General features: G+C 37.9%; 1 protein-coding gene across 7 annotated transcripts in view; it reads right to left on the reverse strand.

The window, feature by feature from the left end:
• LOC129764735 (transcription factor AP-2-epsilon) overlaps positions 1-25,919 on the reverse strand; it is a 431,999-nt gene that overhangs the window by 45,183 nt on the left and 360,897 nt on the right. For 3 of the 7 annotated variants that reach the window (XM_055764161.1, XM_055764160.1, XM_055764162.1), the window contains one exon: positions 14,769-14,798. The exons of 2 other annotated variants lie outside the window; for them this stretch is intronic. In XM_055764161.1, the coding sequence (XP_055620136.1) occupies positions 14,769-14,798 (30 nt within the window). Of the gene's footprint in view, positions 1-5,635; positions 6,354-14,768; positions 14,799-25,919 lie in introns of those variants that run through there. 2 more of the 7 variants (XM_055764165.1, XM_055764164.1) reach the window with 1 other exon arrangement.

Here is a 25,919-nt window from a genome sequence, read left to right on the forward strand (position 1 = left end):
TTAGAAATAGATATATTAGGCATAATATCAGACGAAACAGATTATCAGCTTCCAGTAGATATTCAAAGTGTAGTGTAGCTCTCATCAATAGTTTACTAAATTAACTTTTATTTGCTGGTATGACATTGATAATTGGTCTAGTGGTTCATAAGTTACGTATTTACAAAAATTGACACATTCAACAAAAAAGGCTGAGTTTTACACAACCAAAAAAATACAAAAAAGGGCTTAAATTATTTCGATAACTAACAAAGATAATATTTATATAATAATACAATACTAAACAACAATACTAAATAAAAAATAAAAATAAAAATAATAATAATAATAAAATAACTAACACACTAACACACTAATGCAAACACTAATAAAAATAAAGTTTCGAAAATGAGAGCGTTACGTAACATGGACTACTAAAGGAAACAGCCTTACAAAATCGTAATTGATAACAGATGGAAGCTGCGGTTACTCTTGTATCTGCATGCATTTGTGCATCCTGGATGTGTTTCCCTAACACGGACTACAAAAACAGGTAAGACGGCGTTATCGTTAACGGTGCAATCAAGTCATTGACCCTTGTCAGGGCTACCAAATATTTGTACTAAAGAGTACTTAATTCTTAAATTTCTATGATGTTCGCTCTGGCGGGCAAGAATTTCCTAGTCCTACATTAACTATGCGGTAGGACACCACCTTTCTGGTTTTTTGTATAAGTTTCGACTATATCTTAATTGACAAAACCAACTAGTTCTGTCTCTCATCGGTAACTGTCTACAAGAATGTTAATAAAAATGTCACTGTCACTAGTTTTCAAAGTTTTAGTCTAGTTTAAATTTGGCAATTCCGTCGAAATGATCTTTGAATGAGTCATTGTCATGTCGAAGCTTGAACGAATAGCTTATGAATGCGCGCCAGGTAGTATTTGGATGAAATATTACCCCTAATTTACCCAGTTTGCCGTTTTTTTTTGTTAAGTTTCACGTACACAGTATTTTGATTTGCCTGACTATGAAGAGATCTTGATGCTACAAAGTGATTGAAATTGGGGTTCAGTTTGGGAACGCAATCTGTAGGTGAATTTGCTCCGAAAAAAAATATTTATGAAATGTATTTAATTTGTTTATGAGTTTATTTATAAAATTATTTTGAAATAAAAAAAAGTATTAATTTTAACCAAACATCGTCGTGAAACTATACTAAATGCAATCAATTTGTTGATCCATCATTCCATTGAAAGCATTGCAAAAAATAAAAATAAAAATTCTTGTTGTGTTGAAAGTGAAGAACCTGAATGTTGCTCTTATTCACTCCGTGTGTTTTCCAATAACCACGAATACATGATTCAGCACTCACATTTGCCAATACCAACTCGAATTGACGGATGATATCAGCTAATTTGAATCATTAGATTCCCACAGTAGTATTAACCGAACCCAGGAACTCAGGTGATCAACAGATTGTGAACAGCGCATCGATTGTTTCCATATTAATTACCAGAGTTTGAACTCTGACTAATACAAGTATACGAGTTTGAAAATGAGAATGAGTTAAACGAGTCGAACGAGTCTAGATCGTACACATAAAAAGTGTACAGTGTAAAAGTGTGGTCTTTCTTTGTTTTGGAAATTTGCTTCGAAATTTAGAACATCAAAAAGCTTTCGCTACAATTTTGAAAGTACATCCAAAATTCAAAAAAAAAAATAAGATCGAGTCCTATCTAGTACCAATTAAAATGATCATCGTTATACAAAAGAAAGTTCAACTGAACCTTTTGCCAACAAACAAGTTAAGAAAAACCTTAATTTAGAGCAGAAAAATTATCATCTGACACATCGGGTTGCTCTTCTCGGGCCCCATTGGAGTTTCCTAAATTTTATTTGGTGATAAGGTTTATCTTGCACGACCAAATAACATGATTGATGTCGTGATAATCTTAGTTGCAAACAGCAGATATTGCGAATAAAGTCCCGTTTCAGGTAGAAACTTTTGAACCATGGTTTGAGGCTAATATTATGGATGACAGTTATCGATTGTATTCAAACGGGCTGAAGAATCAAATGCATTGAACACCAATTTGACGCTGACAAACGTCGACTTCAGGTCGGTTTCATTAATCAAAATCGGAGAAACAGCGACTAGAAGTTAAGAAAACTGCATTTGAAGAACGATTAAAAAGAGGTCAATGTCTAGGACTCGCGTTGAATGTCCGCAGTGAAATTTGTTCATATTCATGATGGATTTTTTTTTGTAACGAACTTGTTCTTGTTCCAGAACTTCGCTCATTGCTCCGGAAAAAACCACTCAAATGAAGAAATTGAAGGAATTCTGCGACGCTCTTCGACCACTTTATAACGAGATCGTGGAAATGTCTGCTGAAAAGTACCTCATGTGCAGTGAAATTGGTTCTTTGTTTCGGCCCAAGTATTTTTTTGTACATTTTGTTGTTGTTATTTTTAATGCAATCTATCTGAACTACAATACACTTGTTCTAGTGTTTCCCTATCTCATTAATTAATTTATTTTTTCTGTAAACCAAGCGGTTTTCTCATCCAGTTTGCCCAATAGTTAACAATAATAACCTGAGATTAAAGGCTGTTTTAGTTATAATTTGGTCGTATAAAGTAGGACATTGCTCAGCATAGAAATAACGTACAAAAAAGGGAAGGATGCCATTTAGTAGGTTTTTCAATGAACTTAAAGGGAAAAATACCAATGCAGAGATCTGTAGTTGTGGAGAGACGACAAAGGTTTTCATCACTTGGGTAACAATAAATGGCAAAGTTCACAAAGAGGAGTGCTTTTAGAACAGGATTTTGCTACTCATTTGATCACACAAAGGTCTGATGAAGTTCTGGCATGTCTTGGCAATCTTCCATTACAACCGGGATGTCGTCAAGTGAGACATTGGGCAATCAACAAAGGCAAAGTGAAGAAATTTGGTAAAACCATAAATGGAAAAGTAGTGGAACAAGATAGCAATATTGTATTGCTATTGTATTGCTGCGTATCCTACAAAATGACATCCCACTTTATGCGACCAAATTCTAACCAAAACAGGCTCCATATTGTGTAGTGAAATGCAGACATAACCGAACGTTTATAAAATTGAAATCCATTAAATCTATGAAATTGCTGTGATTGTTTTTATTCAAAAATTTCGAGATCGCTGATGAAAGTATTTACAATAATAATCCAACGTAAAATCGCTTTTTTTCAGCGTCCTCACACTTGTTGGATTGTAATCAGTTCGATGTATCATAAGTTTTTTTTTCAAAAGTATGGCTACATCGAACAAATGCTTCTTTATCGTTTGAAACATTAAAAATATCTGAAAAATCTGAGGAATAATTGATTGTTTGAACACATTTAGGCGATCAATCGTACTGAGTAACAAACAGCTGAACAATATTACCCTTGATGAACGAAATTCGATTGATGATCGAATTATTTAAAAAATCAGAACACTAACCGGATCACTCAACTCACATCTTTTACATCATAGCATCAGTAATGAAATTTTTATTTCTCTCAAAATGTATATTAATGGAAAACCGAAATGAACTTTAGGTTGAATGATATGGTTATATTAAAAACGGTTGGATAAATTCTGCACATTTTGTGAAGAATATTATATACAGTCGTGTTCAAAATGATAGCAGCACCTAATGCCTTTTCATATATTTTATCATTTCTCGCATACATACCCTAGATGTTGTTAACTAATCATATGAATATACGAAGGTAGTATTTCTCGTTTAAAACTCATATTGTTTATAACCAGAATATTTAGTTCAGTATATATCGTATTCGAAACTTCTGGTTGCGTCCTTTTCGCGCGGTTCAAAATAATAGCAGTGAAGTACGATTTTAATGAAAGCATGTTTTTGTTCGAAGATTCCGTCAAGTTTTGTCGTTTCGAGGATCGGTAAGTGTTTATATAATTGTAAATTGTGCACAAGATAACATGTATTTTTTGTTTGTATTGCAGAAAATGGGTCGCGGTTAACATTGTTCTGAGGAGCGGCGCAATTTAATCAAAACTTTAATAAATCAAGGATAAACCTACAGACAGGAACTAGTTGGTTGTTCTGCCAAAATGATAAGCAATGTTTTGAAATATAAAGATAAGTCTGAAACTTGTGGCCGAAAACGTTGCACTTCTGAAAGAATTGATTGAAAGATAGTTAGACTGTCACGGACTCATCCATCTTTTCCTTCTAATAAATCAAAGATGAACTGAACTTAACTGTGAGCGCTGTTACAGTCAGACGACGATTGGCGGAAGTCAAATTGTATGCACATAGCCCTCGAAAGGAACCATTGTTGACAAAACGTAATGTTACGAGTCGCCTCAAGTTTGCTAAAATGCACATTGATTGGCCCGAAGCAAAATGGCGTGATATTTTGTGGACGGATGAGTCCAAAATAGTTCTCTTTGGATCGAAAGGCCGTCGTCAGTATGTGAGACGTCCACCCATGCCACTAAAATGGGTCGTGCGACAGGACAACGATCCGAAACACACGAGCAAACGCGCTAATACATGGTTTAAGGAGAGGAAAATTGAGCTCATGGAGTAGCCAGCGCAGTCTCCGGACTTAAACCCGATTGAGAATACGCTGTTTCTGAAGCTAAACCGAAAAATGTGGATCAATTGTGGTCTGTAGTTCGTGATTCCTGGGTTGCGATACCTGTTTCTCGCTGCCAAGCACTTGTGGACTCTATGCCAAAACGATGTGCTGCTGTTATTAAGAATAAAGGTTATACTACAAAGTATTGAACTAGATGATTAGAATATAAAACCAATTCCGACAACTTCCTTCATTTTATTCCTATTTTTCTAGTGTTAACAAAAATACTGCAATTTTTTTGAACACTGCCTTTTTGAAATAACTGATAGTTTTGATAAATAATAAAATAAAACTTGAAACAAATACCACAGTTTTGTTATGCTGGAACGCTCTTCAAAAATACACTATGAAGAAAACTGGAAACTGGATCAAGACGCTAATTTCAAATTATTAACATATTTCAGTTTTCAAATCACCACCGCTATTATTTTGAACACAACACTATGTGATGCGAAATTTTTTTTCAGTACAGAAATCAAACAAAAATGTCCATAAGACCCAAAACCAAAAACGAAAAACTTTCGATTTTACACAATCATACCATCATCTACGAGACTCTAGCTTAAGTCATTTTTGTTGCTATTCCACCTTATTTGTTGGATCGAGATATCGAAAATTGATATGATCCTATCGGACGGTGAAATGACTTCAAATATACCATCCAATATAGAATCAATCTGCGAAAATTACTGCTATGAATGAAAATTTCAAATCTCATCGTTTTGATAGGGAACCTTCTATGATTATTCAAGGCGAATTTGTAGCATGCAAAAATTTTCACCGCATTATTCGCAATTTTCAAATAACAGAATTAACCAAGCAACACTTCCACCAGCGCGGTTCGGAACAACAGGTGAACGAAAGTCGCGAACCACATTCCAGTGGCCGGCCAGCCAGCCAGTCACTCTAATTCTCGATGATCATTTCGTATCCATTTCACCGCCATCGAAGCCAAAGTTTCGTTTCTTCATAACAACAAAAAATCGTTCTCGAAAACAACACCAACCAAATTTACGTTCTACGATAGACACACTGGATGAATATATACAGTTTTACACGGCCACACACGCACCGCGTCTCATTGCTCAACACTCAACATTCCAGCAATTTTCCGCCAAATCTTCATCGACTCAAATTCGATAATCACTTTCAAACGGCATAATTATTTTCGAATTATCAGCAATCACTTCATGCCCTGGCTTCTTGTGTTTACTGATGCGGTGCGGCGGATTTTTTTCTCGTTTTGCACAATTTCTGCGTTTGCTTCCCCTGTATCCGCGCGCGCGGCACTTGTTCCTTCGCGCACAAAAACCGTGATCCTTCCGAAGCGAAGCGCACCTGTTACGCGCACACAACCACACAAGAAGTACTGTCCCGGGCTGTGTCCCCTGACACTGACTCGCGATCGAGGTGGTTCGATGCAAAATTGAATATAATTTGCACGTCTATCGCGACGCGTGTTTCTCTAATCAATCATAACGGGTGAAGTTTCTAGCGCAAACTGAACGCGAAATCAGTAGCAGAGATGGGATTAGGCGGTGTGTGCGCTTCGGTCCGCATGTTTCTGTTTGCTCGCTCTTTCGCTTGGTTCGCCCTCTCTCTCTGCCTCTCTGTCAAACGCACTGTTTTCACCGTTTGGTTTTCCCTGTGGTCCTGGCCGATGGAAAAATACACGCGGCGGCAGCAACAGTCGCTTTTCTTCTGGCTTTTCTGGGTGCTCTATGCCACACCGGCCCAGCCAACGCAACTGCCGGGAGTAGTATGACACTCTGCCCAAGACGAGCATATGAATTTCTGGTTGCTGACGGCTCTATTGGGTGTTCCATATTATTATGCTCTGGTGCGGCGTGACATGCTCGAAAACATACGATTGTGTGTGCGCGCCGATCTACCGAGTGATCGACCGAGCGAGTGAGAGCAGGACGGGAAGTGAGAGTCCACATCTAACGGTGGGAAATTATGTCGAGCAGGGGGTAGCCCCGAAAACGACGAGAAAGAGTAGTCCCGATCCGATCCGATTCATTGGCATTGGCGCTCGAATTATGCTGATGAGATTGAAAGCGTGTGGAATTATGTAGGGGCTCGGATTAAAAATGATATGCTATGCGACTGTGGACTTTTTTGATCCGCGAAACTGTCACAATATGGATGTGTCAAACACAGAGCGCAGTGATTAACTGTAGCATCGATCTATTGGAAGTAACTCACAGCGAACTTAACCGGATTGTTGATCTGCACTGTCAAATAACAAGGTATGAATAGAACTTATCTTCCTGAATTCCCGGTCTCCTTCTGCAGCGTAAAATGGATGTGTTTTTTTTATTCAGATCAGTTCGTATTTTACCACATTAGCATTAAATTAAGATAAATTCATGTTTGTGGTCAAATTATTTCGCGGAGAATTGACGCACCGTATGATTTATCACCCTCCGAATGAAACGACTTTAGTTTGTTCCGACTGAAATAAAAAATTAGCCTTTGAAATGTTGAAGAAATTAAAGCTTTCATTTCAATTTTTTTAGTATTGTAATCATTTAGCTCATTTTTTTTCATTTGAGGGGCTTAGAATGCAAGGGGTGTAAGTGACTTGAGCGATTTCTCTTCATCAACTTTTTCTTTAGTTAAGAACTCAACTGCAAAAACGTTCCAATTTCAGTTTGCTTTGTAATCCGATGGTTGAAGTTCTGATCTATCTTCCACATTGTCAAATACAGTTGGGAATGGATTTGCAGCTAAGTTATGACCAAAAGAGAAACGTAACGTGGAACGTACCGGAATTCTGTTGGAAGAGCAATCCGATTTTAGGAAACATCACTCTTGTGAATCAGCCTTGAACTTATTACTCTTAAAGTGGAAGCAGTACATAGAGCAAGGAAAAATAATTCTTGCTGTTTTTGTAGATCTTAAACGAGCCTTCGAAACAATTGATCGGGAGAAGCTGAAAAGAGTGCTGAGGCGCATCGGTATCCGTGGGACCGTGCTGGATTGGTTTCATAGCTATCTAGAAAATCGTGTACAAGTGACAAAATACAACGGTTGCATATCACCAACAGCAGAAGTAAACTTAGGTGTTCCACAAGGTAGTGTGCTTGGACCATTGTTGTTTATATTGTATATAAACGATGTGAAATTGATCCTGCAAGAAGCTGAAATCAAGCTCTTTGCCGACGATACAGTACTGTTCGTCGTTGCAGACAGTTTCGACGAGTGCTTCAATAAAATGAATCATGAGCTGAACATGTTTTCGGAGTGGTTAAAATGGAGGAGGCTTAAGCTGAACGTTACCAAGACAAAATTCATGGTTGTTACTACACGGTTGAGTACTAATATAGATAGAACAATTCAAATTGACGGTGAGGAAATTCAGAGAGTAGAGTCAATGAAGTATCTCGGAGTTATGTTGGACGGAAAATTGAATTTTAACGAGCACATTAACTATACAATACGTAAGGCCACCCAAAAGTTTGGTGTACTGTGCAGAGTCAATCGTTTCCAGACAACAGATGTGAAAATTATGGTCTACAAATCAATAATCGCTCCTCACTTTGATTATTGTGCTTCCATTCTGTTCCTCGCGACGAAACAACAAAGGAGAAGGATGCAGATCCTCCAGAATAAGGTGATGCGTTTAATTTTATGTTGTGATTGGCTGACACCAAGGATAAAAATGTTTAACTGTCTGCAATGGATGTCTATTCGACAACGAATCGAGTTTAACGCATTAGTTTTTGTATACCGTTTGACGATAGGAATGGCTCCACAATACTTGAGAAGCACGGTAGTGTATGGAAGAGATGTACATCGTTACGAAGACAAGCAGGAGATCTTTCTTAGATTGCAGAATTTTAAAAAGACGTGCACACAAAATTCCCTATTTTACTAGGGTTATCATTTATTTAACCAGCTTCCAGAAGCCACAAAACGGGCGAATAATTTAAGGGCATTCAAAAATATATGTAAAGTGTTTGTATCACAACGAGTATTGGATTGAGAGACAAAGATGGAATACACGGAAGTGAAGCAAGATAAAAAGGAATCTCTCCGAATTGAAAAAAAAAATTATCGAAAGATATCTGCTCGTAAACCTTCCACACTTCAAAAGATGTGTATGGGTATGAGGTGGGCCATCTAAGAGAGAGTCGATGTAGAGAAATCGATCAAATCACTTACACCCCTTTTATTCTAAGACCCTCATTAAAGAGATAATTTATTATGAACATTTTGACATTGTAGTGATTTCAAATCAGATGTCCTATGTGGAATGTTCAATTTTTGTTCCAAATTAAACACGTGCTCATTAAACACGTTGAACCCCGGATTGTTCTTGCTTTGCTTTCCGTTCAGTTCGTATCAAGAGCATTTGCACAACATCAATGTCGGTCCCCGCTCCCAAAAATATTTATTGTATAGAAAGAAAATAGTCAGAGATTCGACTAAAAAAGTAGTCACATATCGTAAAATAACCGAAAACAAACCATGGTTTTTTTTATTTCTATATTTGGTAACGGTTTGTCTCAGTGATCAACGTTTCTCTAATGAAAAGCTCAACGTCAGTCCGCAGAGACCGACACGGGGTTAAACGTTTTAATATTACGGATACATCCGTATTGTTGTAGGTAACGATGAATTTCTTGCAGACTCTCAAAGAAATCTAGAAATCGAATGAAAACGACCATCTACATTGATTGATTGCTCCGTATTTTGGTTATTGGGAATCCGCGAACCACTCGCCCCCCCCTTGCGAACAAGAGACAAAATAATACTAACAAAGTATTTTCAAGGAGCTTTTGAAACACTATTTAGATTTATGATCTGTCCGTTAGAGCATTAGTGTGTAGTTTGACGAAGTAAAAACGGTAAGATTATGAGCATAACTTTAGAGCCTCAATTTTCAAATTTTGAAATACTTTACGAACATATTTTTATCTAAGTGTGTGTAGAGATTAAGGAAAAAATATTGAGAAGAAATAAAAAAAATCGATTTCTTTCTGTTTTTTTCAAATATTTTGTCGACTAACACATTTTTTTGCAAGCTAAGTCAATTACAAATCCAATTAACCTTATTAATTAACATTTGATCCTTATTACATTTCTGTAGGCCCTTTCAATACAGATATATTTTTGTTTGAACGAAAAAATATCCCTTCGTATTTGAGGATGAATAGTTGAATGAGTAATGATCGCACCGCAAATCTAGAGGCAGTTTTGAAAATTCTAATAAATTCCGTACAAGTTTAATTTCGTGCTTCGACAAACTTTTCTTTGAAATTTCGATTTCAAAAAAGTGTCAAACACAGGTTCATAACTTTCGTTTTCATGAGTATATGGTTAAGAAGTGTGTGTGTGTATATATGTGGGAATGCGTATGCATATGTGAGTGTATCGTGGCTCCTTGCAATCCTCATATCCACAACAGTGTTGCCACACGTATTTGTGGAGCTTGATGGGGAGAACAGATTTGTGCTTTAGGCTGATGTCACATTAGGCGGATTCGCCGCCGCGGATATTGCGACGGTTTTTTTTCTCGATATGAATTCGCTTCCAAAACCGCCCCGCTCTGTGTGACATGGCTAATTCACAATACACTCCTCCGCTGCGGTTTTACTCGCGGAATCCGCGGCGGCGAATCTGCCTAATGTGACATCAGCCTTATGCATGCTTCTGTTGTTGTTCTGCTCTCTCTCTTCCAGCGTTGTATTAGAAGCGTTTCAGGGTTCTTCGATGAGAATTTACAAGATCCGGAGGACCCATTCCATACCCTAAAAGTAAAATTGTTCCGAAAGGTAATCAAAGTTTCGAAAAACATGTGTAGGATTGGTGTACAAAAATGGTATGCCTGAAAATAATAGACGGTTTGCTCGCATTTTTTGCGCTTCGGTGCATTGAATATAAAATTCTAACTATGCCTCACTCCTCGGCAACCGTCAAGCGGTTGTTTTCCTGTATATAACTGAAAAAAAAGTCTCTAAATCGGTTCAGCAACGACACGATGAACGCAATTTTAAGATCAATAGATTTGATTAAACATCGAGGCGGCAGCTCAGAAAAATTTATTGAATGATGGTATGCAATCTAAATTTAGAAAGACCATGTATAGGTATCATCAAACAAACGTCATGTACATTTACATTAAATGTGGCATTTGTAGAAAATCAATGTAGATGTAAAGTTAGCAAGTAGATATAAAAACTTGTAGTAAATTAATTAGTATTTTTTCATGCTAATAAAAGATATTTTCCCCTACAATGAATAGTTTTTGATGGTACAGATTTTTAGAACAGATTGTTTGAAGAAAAAGTAGAGATGAAAAAGATTTTTACCCGTTCTGGTACAGATAAGAATGTGGTGACACCGATCCACAAACGCATGAAAACGAAAGCTACGAATCGTTCTCAACTTTTTGTACTTCCGGTACATGTTGCAACGAAGTGCTCCTCTAATTTACTCCAAACTCGATCGGGTCGAGAAAACTCCTGGATGCATCAATATTAAACGATCACTTGGGTGCCACTACAGAAAATTACAAAATTTTCAAATTTTTTGAAACATTAGAAAAACTGACATAAAAAAAATTGAAAAAAGGCTTTTAATCAAAGCAAGAAATTTCATTTGGACAGTATTTGTTAGAGTTTTCAAGACTGCCTTCAGATTTACGGTGCGATTTACAGATTATTCATTAAATTATTCACTCTCAAATACGAAGAAATAATTTTCATTCATACAAAATATTGAATTGTCCATTAAGACCTTGACGTTATAGCGATCAAATGAAATCTGCTTGATGTGGTTAATTGGATTTGCGATTGCTTAGCTGTGAAAAATTGTATTAGTCCACAAAATCTTTGGAAAAAACAGAAAGAATCCATATTTTATTTCTTCCCGATTTTTTTATCAACTACATCTTGATATGTGATATAATTTTTCATAATAAGAAAAATGAAACTTCCAAAATGATGCACATTCCATCTTCATGCGTTAGTTAATCACGAAGTTGTAGTGTTTCAAAATTCACCCTAAAATTTCGATTTCGTACTCTGTTTTTTTGTCGAGTGTAGTTAGATTTAGTCAATACGAATCATCACGAGACTTGATCAAGGGTGAAATTCGATTTTGAGACATTCTGTTATGCATGATTCCGGATTCATTGTCTTATTTGTCACGTAAACATTGTTTTCTTGGTCGGTGGCAACTATAGATGTCTTGGTTAATCATAATTTTTTGACGTATGACGTATGCAAACATCTTACGTTTCCGCTGCGAGCGGATTTAGATGATTTGCATATCCATTATATCGGAAAATTTCCAAGATTAGTTTGAAATGATATGCCAAGACTAGTACATGATATACAATCCGATTCTCTAGTACATAAATGGTGTAAATTGCTCAAAAATCAAATGCTTTCACATATTCCCATACATTGGATTTCTGATCAGATCTACAGGTGTAGTCAACAACGAACTACAAATGCAGCGGCGATGCAAAACTTTTATATATCACCGCGTGAATCGTTCGCTGGGAATGCAAATGCAGTGCTCGTTCTACTGTCGCTTTGTGGAAATGGCGAAATATTGCAATATAAATTTGCAACTTATAGGGTATGAAAGAAATCATTCGCGATTTCTATTACACAGCCTGACTCCATCTGAGCAGTCAATAGTCTTCCTTAGCGCTGATGTCACACAGCGTGGTTTTGTTTGATACGAAGTCCCATCATTTTGAAGGTCCGGTAGCGTGTTGTGAATGAAAATACCGCACATTGTGGTGCGGTTTTGTACGATGAAACGATGCACAGCGTCATGCAATCTGATGAAATTACGCTGCCGTTCTCTCAACTTTCCTCATAACAACTCCTGTGATCCCCGTTGTTTTTATGAGCGGCTAGCTCTAGAATACGCGTGTACGCGTGCAGGTCGGAAGAACTTTCTTTGACGGAAATCCCCCGCCCAGAACGGGAATCGAACCCAAACCCCCGATATGTGACGCTACCCATTCGGTCACGGGAGCATCTACAGTCTTACAGTACCGTATGCGTGATAATATGATACCATCGTATAAATAAGGTCCCTGTTCCACCTGTACATACAATGCTTTCATATCACAATAGGCTGTGATTAAAAGAAGCCGATTTCCTTAGTTTTACAGTTACACCATGACGAAGTGGCAGCGTATTCGTGATTTGTCCCATGCAAAAATGTTTCAAAAAGACATTTCAATCGCCGGTGAACCTGTGAAAAGGGTTTTCGACCGAGAAAAGAATGGATAACTATCCGCGAAGTTGGCCATAGATCGTCCGAGGTCAGCTTGGATTCCGAGGGTTATCGTTGTCACCAAAAGTAAGATTCGAGCGAATCCAGTGCGTTCAATGCGGAGAGCACCGGAGGAACACGGATCAGCGATTTTACGGCACGGACGATCGTTAAGGAAAATTGCGAAGTCGAGGGCACGGAAAAAAAGTTATTTGATTATCAACCGCATCCGGGAGCTACGAGTCGAGCGAAGTAGGAAAATTTTTAACTTCCTCAAGCGAAAAAAATCCGGTAAACCTGTTCACTGACAAGAGCAAGTTTACTGTCAATCGTGAATCACATTCCAGGACCAATCGGGGTTTCCTAACACGTCTGCGTCTGCAGCGTATCTTGTTGAAAGATATTCAAAATCAAAATTCCACAAATGTGTCGCCTAGTTTGCAACTAGGCACAAATATTGTACCGTAATCCTACGTCACCTATGCAGTAATGTCTCAGACAGAACTCCCTGCTTCGAAAACGTTCCGTCCGAATTTTCGAATGCAACTTCTAACGCTTCATCTACGGCATCCTCCATAAACATTCCAATATTCACACACGAACACGATCAAAATTGACGTATTGACGAGTTTCTTTTAAGTGTGCATTTGAAAAATCTGAAAACCCCTCATAGGAACGAATGCGGTCAGGTTTTTTAAATGTAAAAGAAATATATCAATTTGAAGTCGATTTAGATCGGTCGATGGAAGCTTCTGTACTACACTTTGCATCAGTATGTACAGGTTCATAGGATTTGATAAGTTTTCAAAATCGAACGTCGATTTAGAAATTGATGAGTTGATACTCCTTTGATTTGATGCCTTCATCGAGGATTTAGCTTGAATTTCTGAGCCTCTGTCAACATCTCTGTTTTCAGTCAAAAATTCACATGTCACAATTACGTTTGAAACAGCAACCAACGGATCAAACCTATGTGCATGACGGAGGATAAAAAAAGGGTTCGAAAATCGCGCGTATTTCCCCGCTTTACTATATCACCTTCATCGCTTTCGTCGTTATCAACCATTGCAGATGAAATGGAGCAACGAAACCAGCCGAGCATTTTTGCAATTGTTCCGTGTGGAATGAAAGAAGAGCATTCCTCGCGTGGACCCCTCTCCCCCCTTTCCAGGACACAGCTAACTCGTCGCTGGCCATTCTCCAGCATGATGATGTTTCGCGTGATGAAGACGCCGACTGCGGGATGATTTAATTTATGCATAAACCGCCAGCGCGTGTGTTTGTATGTCGCAAGCAAGCAAGCAAGCTCTTGAAGCCCCACACTCCTCGATAGCGGCGTAGATTTGGGTCCCGGGACCCGATGCGAGCGCAAATCGTAATTTCGAAGTTTTCTTTAATTGCTGGTGCGTTGTGTGTTGGGTATACCTGTCCGCCGTGTAACCGTCACTCATTGCGGATGCCTCGCTTATTGATGAATGGGAATATAATTGAAGGGTTAATGGGTTTACCGTCCAATTGGAGAAGTTTGTCGAGTTCCAGGTAAACTGCGAACAAGTTGTTTAACTTTCACCAGTGGAAATTTCAGAATTTCAACCGGTCGAACACGTGTTCTTTGCGACATGCCGGATTGAAACATCGCATGCATCGGTCAGTGGAATGCGAGTTGTACGCAAGTTATGCTGCAAGTCATCAATCAACCAGAGCATAAGGATGCGTTTTGTTTCGTCCCTGCCTACTGTTTCGCCGGCGCTAGAGGATGGGAGGAGCTAGTAGCACGGCTTAACTTGGACCCCTTACATTTTATTCCATTCGATCTTCCTGTGTTGTCGTGGTGCGCTTTTTCGTACCATATGAACCCTTCTGAAATTGGATAGACTTATTAATTCAATTACCAGCTGCGATTGAAGGGACGGTGTGAGTGTCTGTGGATGAAAAAAGAGAGAAGAAGAGAGAAAACATATTGCTGCAGTTTCGATTCTATTGATACACTTAAGGCGGCTCGCACACCGCAGCAATAAGCAACTAGCAAACTGCAGTACACAATATGCAACAGGAAACATATTTTGTTGTTCTTCGCATACCAGAGCAATAAAAACCCCTGACATTATGCAAACAATCGCCTTAATGTACGAAACTTGTCAAAATATGAGCGATAAGTTGCTATTCAACCGACACGCCGTGTTGCTAGCGACATGTGTTGCTCTGTAAAGGCGACAGCGATATCGTATTGCGTCGGTGTGCGAGATCAACAAAGATTAAATGGAAAAATCCATTGGTGATAATATTGCTTATTGCATGTTGACAGTTGCTAGTTGCTCATTGCTCCGGTGTGCGAGCCGCCTAAAACATTGTGCGATGGCTGAGCTGAAAATCTTGCCTTCTGGGCGAACCTCGGAAGGGTGCCAACAAACCGGGGGAAGACTTCTTGGCACAGATGTTTCTTTTGTGGTGCTTTCCTTTTTTACTCCGCGCGCGATGCTCTGTCTTGCAAGTTTTTGGCGGCGGTGGAAACCGTGGTTTTATCCGTGTTTGTGTAAAGACCGGTACTCATAAATAACCTGACGGCACAAAACGGACATACATTCTGCCGCCCGGCCGATAAGCGTTGGCACAATTGAACTGGATGCTGTTGAAAAATGAACTGTTTTTTTTTTGTATTCTTGGAAGAGTGGGTGAGTGAGCACAGAAACCGATTTTCATTCGGGCCGTTGTGAAAAGACGGTTATTGTAGTTTGAAACTTCTCGAGCACTATGAATTATACAGTTCGACAATCATTACTTAAAAAATTTATACAAAATTATAGGAGTAATCAAAATTTCTTTTTTTTCCGACTGGAACTTACAATCATCATGATTATCTCACCAATTATCATCAATGATTATTGGTGAGTTTATATTCAATCTTATGGAATAGGAATTTGTATCGTAACGCTGAAACACCAACACACGCTGTCAAAATTATCAGGAACGGAGTGTTATACGAGTGTATCGTCGAATGATAACGAAAAATGCGAAATTATTAAACAAAATGAATACACAGTATTGAAAAAGTGGTAGCTTTCATTTTCTAATAAATTCATCGGTACAAGAAATCCGTCTAACAATATGTGTTCTACGTATGAAAATTGAATATTTTTTTTTGTTTCGATAATTTATAGGATTCGTGCAGAAGTTAAAATTAAATCGTATTGAATCGTAATTATTTAAGAAATAAATTTACTGAGATTTGAGATTTGACGGGAATGTTTAACTAGTTTTATAAACCTGCTTTTGCCTTTGGATGGTCAGCGGACATCGGGGATGTTCCAGATTTTCGGGAGGTATATCAAAAGCTGTGTTTTTCATCGCATGTATGTTTTTTTTGGTATGAAATATTTTTACCAATCTTTTTATTTCCACATACTAGAACTATTTGCGGTAATGTTACTTGAAGCGTTAAGAACAACCATATATAGCTATATCCATACCAGAGGAGAGTATTGGTATGAAACCCAATGGATAAACTGCACTGGCAACATTTCCAGAACAGATTTTATGTTTGTGCTGTTTTCTAAGTTGTTTTTTTTTCTCTTTGCGCTTCAAAATATAATAAACAAGGAAGACAATAAAAAACACAAGCGATAAAAAACATGCGGCTTTTGTGCATACCTCGGAAAATCATGAATATCTCCGTTGAAAGCTGGCCATTCGTGTTGCAAATGCAAATGTTGAATCGTAAAACTTCCCACATACTAAATCGTATATAAAAACACTTAACTTAAATATCATAAAAGTAATTCGTAATTTGTTCGGCATTGGTTTTACGATGTTCTTTATCTTGTCTACTATCTCTAGGGACCCATAATAAGTTTTTTTTGTTATGAGAGGGTTGATCACTGGGACTCATAGTTACAAAGTAAGTAAATAAAAAATGTATAGCTTCCTTTTTCGGATGTTTTACAAAATTAGACTAAGGAGCCGAATTTCTGACTATTCTCTTTTTATATGGGAAGTGGGGGCATAGTGGTCACCCTAAGGAGTATGTCCATTTCCAGCTCCCACATACCGATTTAAATCCCGTTTTTCGAAGAATATTATAGTCCAACTCGTTGTTCTTCAAGATAGCAAACGGCTTTTACTATAAAAATTCAAAATAGTACACTTTTCATCATTAGAAAAAAGGTGAAAAATCGATTTTTTTTTGCTTGGAGATAAAGTGGTCACTCGCAAATATCAAGCTATATGGGATAGATTTATGCGTTTTTTTCATCCAAATTTGTTCAAATCATATTTGTTATAATAGGTACATATATGAAATAAGCTTGGCCTATTCACCTAGAGTCTCAATTTAAATTTTCTCATGCATACAAAAACGTAGTAAGAAACATATAACGTTCAGCATAATGAGGCTTGGTTTAGTTGGCGTGGCATATTCATCCAGGGTCAAAGCCATAAAAGGATCTTCTTCAAGAGCAGAATGTGATGCGGTATATCAGCTTTAGTAAACAGAACATTGTAAGTCGTTATTCACCTATGACCACTTTGCCCCCAAACATCAAATTTATTTCTATGCTAATTAATTGCTGAGATTAAACAAAATATCTGTTCACCTCTCCTAGAATATTTGAACAGTGTTCCAAACTGATGATTTGTAATATATCAGATTGAATAAACTATATTTCACGAGAAATTCCTTAGACACGATGCGCACAGAGCTATGGCCGAATGTCTATTGAGAGGCAAATTTCTATTTTTATTTATATTTCGACATGTGACAGCTCTACTGAAGTACAAGGTGACTTAAAATTCATTAAATTCTTCAAACATAAGATGCCTATCAATACGGTGTCAATAGTCAATAGTAATACTACCAAGCAAGCAGGTGACCACTTTTCCCCCCATGACCAATTTGCCCCCACTACCCCTACAATATATATCGTTGGGAGCTGAGAGCTGGAAATGACAGTGATATCGGGCAAGCGTTCTTGATGTGAGCTGAATAGAATGCGCAGCAAGAATAGTGCGGGGCTCAACGTGTTAATTCTGGTCTCGGTGCAGCTAGCGAGCCGGCCTAAGCGTTAACTTCAATATTTTCATTTTCATTAGGCACTGTAGGTTATGTTCTTCTAATTGTTTAGGTGTGCGTGTGTGTATTTGCAAGTTTCTGTGTCGATGCAAATCTTTATGTTTAGTATGTGCTTGCTTCAACGGACGATTTCGGGATTTGATTCGTGATTCATGAGCAAGCATGGACTTGCGAGTTGCAGTTGCCCAATAATCGTCCGAGAGTAATCCATTGCGTTAAGTAATTCTCCTCAACCCTTTCCCGTACAACATCGAGTCTCACTCGTGGGTACTTGAATAACATTGGGCGCTAGAAAACTCAGCAGACTAGTGGAATCACTTGATGTGTGACGCATTAAATAATACGGGAAGGGGTTAAGAGTTAATTTTTCTTTTGATTTGTATGTCGGTCACTAACATGTAATATTGCTCCGTGCATATGCTGCATACTTTTGCGGGCACAATTCACTGTGCAGCAGTTTAGCGGCTGTTTTCCTTGATTCTAGTGTAATTAATCAATTCCAACTTAATTTTGAAAGAAACGAAAGTGGAAGCTAATGTGAATTTAGGACTTTTTGATGATTTTCCGATCGATCATTCGATTTCCGAGAATTTTCTTGCATTGTTTCCACGTGAAAGGCAGCGAAAAAGTGCTGCGCACTTCCAGCCGGATGTAAAGAAGGTATTAGCCATGATAATATTTTCGAAACTTGCCACTTATGACAGAAGATACCCAAAATCTCAAATTTTCATCATCATATGACCAAATTAAAAAAAAGACTGATTTTTGAAAAGGGGTCATTGACCTTTCTTTCAACAAAAAAAAAATAACTCAAAATTTAGATGTCTGATTGAAATATGATGTTTGACAAATTTGTTGGAAAATCAATGAGTTATCACTTTAAATGCAGAAAATCTTTTTAAAAAATTGAATATAATATTAAAAACATTGAAAAATATTTTTTTTGTTGGAAACCCCTACTAATTTAACAAAGTTTGGCGTATAGTGATGCTGTGTCGGAAAAAATGAAGAATTTTTTTTTTAAATTTATCGAATTTCGATATTTTGTGAACTCCTAACCATTTATGAAAAGTAACAGAAAAAATGGAATCTACATGAAATTCAACATGAAAAACTATAGTTTTATTCTAGGACTAATATTGATTTTTTTTATATAATGAAAATAGTGTTAGTGAAATATCTATGCGATATCGGAACCTTAGGGGTAATGTCCAGCAGAAGTATGCATTTTCTAATATTTCACGAACATGTTTCCATTATACAGTGATTCGCCTCTAATTGGACAGACCTGTAATGCGACCAGAATAATTGGACATTTTTGTAAATATACCTTTGTGCAAGTGTCTTTAACATGATAAATTTTTAGGAGTGTTTTCAACCATTTTCCAATAACTTCTGGTGTAACAACCAAACTTGTTATACTTTTTTTTTTTTTTTTTTTTTTTTTTTTTTATCTTCGCTTATTTTTCGTCGGCCTATTTCCGCCACTTAAGTGCCAATCACCGACATCAGGGAGGCGACTCCACCTGTTCCTACCTATCAGACTCAACAACTCATGAGCCGGGCCAACTTCTTTTACTTCCGCTCCGAAGGAAGACGTAACCAGAGATTTTTCGCCTCAGAAAATCCCAACGACGCCAGCTGGGATTGAACCCAGGCCGATCGGATTGTGAGGCTGTTACGCTAACCATACAACCACTGGCGCCGTCTTGTTATACTTGAATCATGTCATTTACTTAATTTCTATTAGCTGTTGTTATTCTTTAAGAACGCGACTTCTTCGTCGAAGTCTCCGAAAGTTGAGTTCATTTTACTAGATTATGTATTTCACATACTTTTCTAATGGTTATTTGTGAAATTTTCAACGATTTTACTGTTTTAACTTGTTTTTCACATTGTGTTTTGTTTGTGTTGTGTTTATTGATATGTCCATTTATAGGTCGCAATTGCCTCTAATGCGACAACTGTGTGGTGCTTCGGGATGTCCAATTAGAGGCGAATTATTGTATCTCGAGAACATGTCATATAACCTGTATTTCAAATGTTTTTTTTATTATTGATTTTCCAACAACTTTGTTAAACGATGTATGACATATGTACAATCACAGGTAAATTAAGGATGCTAAATACTTACACTGTCACTGTATATCGTAATTTTTATTGCTAATTGCTAATTGCTTTTATTCCAGTTTTTTCGTATTTTTCCGGTTTTTTTTTCAAATTTTTCCAGCTTTGTCAAAAATTTGGTGGCAACTCTACCTATGGTCGACTGTCGCGATAGCATTCGCTACGAATACCGCATTGTTGTCCTACTATAAGGAAACAAATTGCTTGTGTAATGCTCTCGCTATGGCAAGAATGGATCATCAATTAGTCATCTTCAACTGTTTCTACAAAACAACTCATCGCAATGATTCTTTTGAGTTAGAGTTATTGAAATTTTTTCTATGCATTCTAAAATAATACCCGGTATAGTAAAAAACGAGCAAATTGGTAATGAAGCTATCATCCAGTGGTGAGAGCTATGCTCTTCGGTGAAAACTGAAGATGAAGGCTCGTTTTGCAACGGTTGCTGTCGTCGTCCCCACAACTAGACTACCGATTGGGTTCGGATTTTCTGTTGCCGTTCTGCGAGAAAATGTTGCATAGTATAACTGTATTATTTCTTTAGAAAATAATACTTTTGAGAGATGTAGTTTTTCTAACAGACACCGAAGAACCAATTAGATATTCAATAAGTTCCGTGTTTCAGTTTTGCTCTAGACAGTTAGCAATCAGTTAGTACATGGTAATGTTGAGCGGAGATTTGTAAATTTGCACAAATTGGCTTTTCATTTCTTTGCGAAATATTTGTACTGAATAATTCATTCTTAAACTTCTAAAATGTTCGTTCGCACTAGCAATAATTTTGTAGTTCTACGTCAACAATGCGGTCTTGTCTGGGACACCACCTTTTTTTTTTAAACAGAGATATTCTTAATTGAATGTAAAAATAAACTTTCGTCTTTGGTGACGAATATTTTAATAAGTAATGATCAAACCGCAAATCGGTCGAGCATTGTCATGTTGTAGAATCACTTTTTCGGGACACTGCTCGTTATGTGGCCGTTTTTCGCGCAGTGCACGAAACGATGATTTTTTGCTCGATAGAAAATGCTTGGGACCAATGACAATGATTCCTAGCCATCGCTTCACCAAAAAACGAGCCAACGCTGATGCAGAACCTCCTATTCCCACACCACACCTCCAAAGCATGCTCACCGCTACACAGATTCATAAAAGCAGCTTACAACCACTCAATAAAAGAAGGACGATAAAATTTTCTATAAGCGCGGGCTGACGTGTCCTTTACGTCGCGCGCGTATGAATACCGGGCTGTCAAGGATGCCATAAAGGATAATTTAGATTGTCGATAAGAAGCTCGGGAAGCTCGCGTTCAAAAGGCTTCGGTGATCGGTGCCGAACACACACGTTCCCATTCATCTTTTCGGCCGCCGGAGAAAACTGCCTTCCACACCCACAGAGGGCGAATTGTCAGGGTGAAAGAGCACTCGGCTTACCTCTTTTCTTCGGAATGAAGGAAACCATTACAATGATGGATTACCCATCAACAAATTTACGGCACAGCAAAGGACTCCGGAAGGCTGCGCCGATTAGAGATTGGAAGATGACATTGGGTCTGGGGCTACCTGCCACGGTGACACTTATCGCGGTGGTGATAATCGGCAAGCGCAATTTAAAGACAATTTTACGCTTCCAAAACATTAAGATAAGCCGTAACCGTCGGCGGCAGCAGCGGTAGCATCGTCATCATCATAATCAATCGTTTGAACCGTTAGTGTACCACGTGTTGCCGTCGCCTGATCTTTTTTCTGCTCCTCCTCCTTCTCCTCCTGCACCCGGTGATTCCGGGAATTACATTAAACCCGAATTTTCGGAAGCTAAAACGATAAATTTCCTTCTGGTCCGTGCGTGCCTTCCATTGAAGGCAACGTCGGTTTGGCCGATCGAATGTAATTGGAATCCCGCCTTGGCTGAGATGAATTTCGATAGGTTTCGATCAGTGCCCAGAAGCAGCGGCAAAAAAAAGCACACTGAATTTGAAACCAAAGTTATGTTTTAGAGATTGCGGGATTATCTGGTGGGTCGTATCTTCTCTGGCGGCTGGCTTTTTTGGCTGATTTTTTTTCTGTTGTTTTCAATCGACGGATCGGTTGAAAGAACGGTTCGGAACCTCAATGGCTGAGATGCGCCCGCGTATGGCTCCTGCTCCAGCGGGCCGAGAGACGGTACATTAATTTTAATTACTGGTAGCTTCTCTCTTTAACTAGTAGCTTCCTAAATAGCCGATTGATTGTGTCAGATAGACGGGGGAATTATTTTTTTCCTCGTTTTTATCGACTTTATCGAGCGTCGGCGAAATGGATGGTTTGTGGTTGTTTGCAAGCGGTTTCGTTAATTAATGTTCGCTGTAAACAGTTGTTTTGAGCAGAAATGTCAAATCCAGGAAAATATAGTAGACTTTTTTTTAGTTGTTCCATTTGTGCTTCATAGGAATATGATTCCAGCGCGCCGCTACTCTGCATCCCACTATGGGAGCACACATGTGAAATCCTCCCCGGAGGACATTCGGTGCGGATACTTTGAAGAATGAGCGAAACCCAAATGCATACGGCACAGCGGAATCGTCAGAATAATTAACAATATGTTTCACTTTTTCATACATGTTTTTTTCAATGACTCACAGAAGGGAACCCCTAATTGTACGTTGCGAGAGGGAAAAGAGGAATACAGCAACTGGAAACTGGCTCGAGCATCGAGCGATCACTACAGGAGCTGCTGCATGGGTTTTAAACATTGCCCCAGGCATCCTGGCATTGATGCCGGCGAACGAACTAACATTTCGAGCCAATTGTCGTCTCCGGTCGGCTAATTCAGGATTTCGGCTCAGACTTGATGGCGCGAGCGAGTGTTTATTATTTTTTCTGTTGTTTGCTCAGCGCCAAAATGGGTCCTGTTGCCGAAGGAAAGGGTATTTTTAAAATGTTTTCCTCTCTGGTTTATACTTTTTTTTTGTTTCGCCTTAACCTACCAGCAGAGAACGGATTCAGAAGCATAATTTAATCAGGAAATTAATTCCACCTCTCACATGTAAGCGCGCAGCCGGCGTTGTTCTTTTCATGATTTACTCCATTTCCGGAACGCACAGAGAATGTGTTCCATTACGATGTCTACTCTATTAGTCCAAAGATGGTTGTATTGACAACCGGCGGTAATCATATCTCACCAACTTCAGAAAGTGGAGTAGAGTTCCGAACCGTTTTGGCAGTGTTTCAGTGGCTCAAAATCCAGTTTGAACATTTCCGGTAGTAGTTGACATTTGCAAAATGCGTTTTGGGTCGATTCATCGATTTTCATTAGTCGAAATGGTGTGAAAACGAACAAGAAACGACGCAGAATAATATTTTTTTGCTGTTGTTTCAAAACTGGTCTCACAGCATTTAAACTTTGTTCCAAGTCTTGACAACAGTAGTGAGTGCTAAAATAGAATCGCCTAGTGATAAGAAGGTACAAGCAGAGTGATTTCTACTCTATTTGTATACATCTATTCTGTATGGTCATGTTCATTTTAGATATGTTTGCGTTTATACTCAGTTTTGAAATTCACATTTTTGCTGCTGGCATCCACTTCATGCTGATCACTTTGCGATTTGATGAAAAGAGAACATAGCTGGTCCTGGTCCTTGCATAAGAAATATTCTAAAACTTATTTGTTCGTTTAGCTCTAATAATGTGCTAAGACGGGTACCGTTCTGAATCACACATCATATTTCGGACACTTTGTTCTAATATCTTGAAATGCTTAAGATATGATGGTGATATAACTATCAAATTAATATCACAATTGCTTCTTTAGAGTAATCCCTTGGTTTCACTATCATTTCACATGAGAACTACATTTGAATTATAACATAATCGGCAGAAATTTTACAACACTACTCATTATCGTTTGTGTTTGACGTTTCCTTAGCGTGAGTACGTAGAATTTACCCGTTCATAAATATTAAAATTTCTCCCGTGTCTCATCAGTTCTCATCATCGTTAACAGTTTACTGTGATTGCTTGGTAAGTGTTCCGCAATTGACCATAAAATATAATCAAGTGTAATGTAATTTTCGTCCAAAAGATAACAAAATAAAGTGTCCGAAATTTGAAGTCAATCTGTCCGAAATTTGATTTGGTGTCCGAAGTTTGATTCTTATTCGCTTCATTTGAAAAGCATTTTATTCGATGATTTTTTTATGTTTTCAATCAAATAGGTACCAAAGTAGAAAGCTCAAAAGCATATTGAACTAATTTATTAAAAACATCAACCAAGTAATACCTGTGCATAAAGTTTAGATCTGTTTTCTGCATCATATGCTTTGTGCGTCCGAAATATGATTCAGAACGGTAATATCATAATCAGGGCGCAATAAAGTCATATTCAACTGATAATAGTCAGGGGAATATGAATAAATCCGTCTTCGCATTCAATTGAAAATGAGTTTTCGTTTCTCCGTCAGCATTACTCAACAGTCATTCAGGCGTCTAGTTGTTATCTCCCCCTCTACGACTCGACTATCTCATTTCATTCTTCTCCGTCAAGTGGACTTCATTACATATTGAAATTACGCCCCCAAGACTGAATTCGTTTCTCTCTCTCTCATGTATCACGTATTCATGTATCGATGTTTGAGTTCACGGTGGGAAAACAATGGAGCCGTCCATTGCACCAAACATCAAGTTTTCGTTTCACTTTATATGGACGCTAAAAGATTGCGTACGCGGGCAACGAGATTTATGTCGTGGAGAGTAGTAGGGGTGGATTGAAGTCAGATTGAATGAATAGGCAGATTTGTAATTATTCGTCACGTCAATTAGAATAACCATTTGCTAGAATAGTTCATCAGTCATCCTCGCTCTTAACACTCGTCAATTCACTTCCAGTCAATTCAAGTCATGTTGACGGCGAATGCTGAAGTTGTCCTAGTCGAAGTGAAGCGACTGAGAGGAGAGTCGATTTTCATTTTTCATCTTCGAAAATGTTGGACCCTGATCACAATATTGAGAAAAGGTTAGCATCTCTTCGACAATTAAAACTGAATGTCGTTGTGCGTCCTCTGTTAACTAATCATTAGAATTTGAGGAGATGAGAAAACAAGAATCTATTGAAATTGCAATGTTTCAATGATCATGCTCATTATTTCATTGGGTGTTTTTATAAAATACTGTGAAAAAAGTAGACAAATGTTTCCTTCTTCGCAGCATCACACTCTCCTCGGCGAAAAATGGCCATGATCAGAGATGTCAACCTTCCTGATTTTTCAAGATTTCCCAGATTTTTTGACACGTTCCCAAACAAACACTCTATTTTGTCTGATTTTTCTGAAATGATCCTGATTTTTCCTGATTTTGTACTTTTTACTTTATTATAAAGAAAATTGTCCGCAATAAATATACGAAGTTTTCCTGGTTGGAAATGTGAATTGTCATAATAGCATACATGAAAAAGCGAGATCTTCAGTCCGTACTTGTATAAAGTTTTTTTTTAATTTTTTATATATTTTCTGAAGCGGTTTGCTTTATCGAAGATACTGCAAAATTCTCTCGAGCACACGAACTTCGACACTATGGACAGCATAGAAAGTATCTTTCTTTTATATATAAAACAGTTTTCGACGAGAGGGCAAATATTTTCTGAAAGGATAAAATGTTTGAGTTATGTGAAAGATGGCGAAAGAACGTGGAACAAAAATGTGCACATAAATTTGAATAAATGTATCGGTTTGAGCTTTCAGGACAACACAATATGAGCATCCTGATTTCTCGTGATTTTTATTTTCATTCTCTCTGATTTTTGAAAATAATAGTTGGCAACCCTGGTCACGATAGTAGAAAGAGATCAAAATTGATACTCTCACCACTCTCGTTGCGG

This window comes from Toxorhynchites rutilus, chromosome 2 (genome assembly GCF_029784135.1).
Source record: "Toxorhynchites rutilus septentrionalis strain SRP chromosome 2, ASM2978413v1, whole genome shotgun sequence".
NCBI lineage: Eukaryota > Metazoa > Arthropoda > Insecta > Diptera > Culicidae > Toxorhynchites > Toxorhynchites rutilus.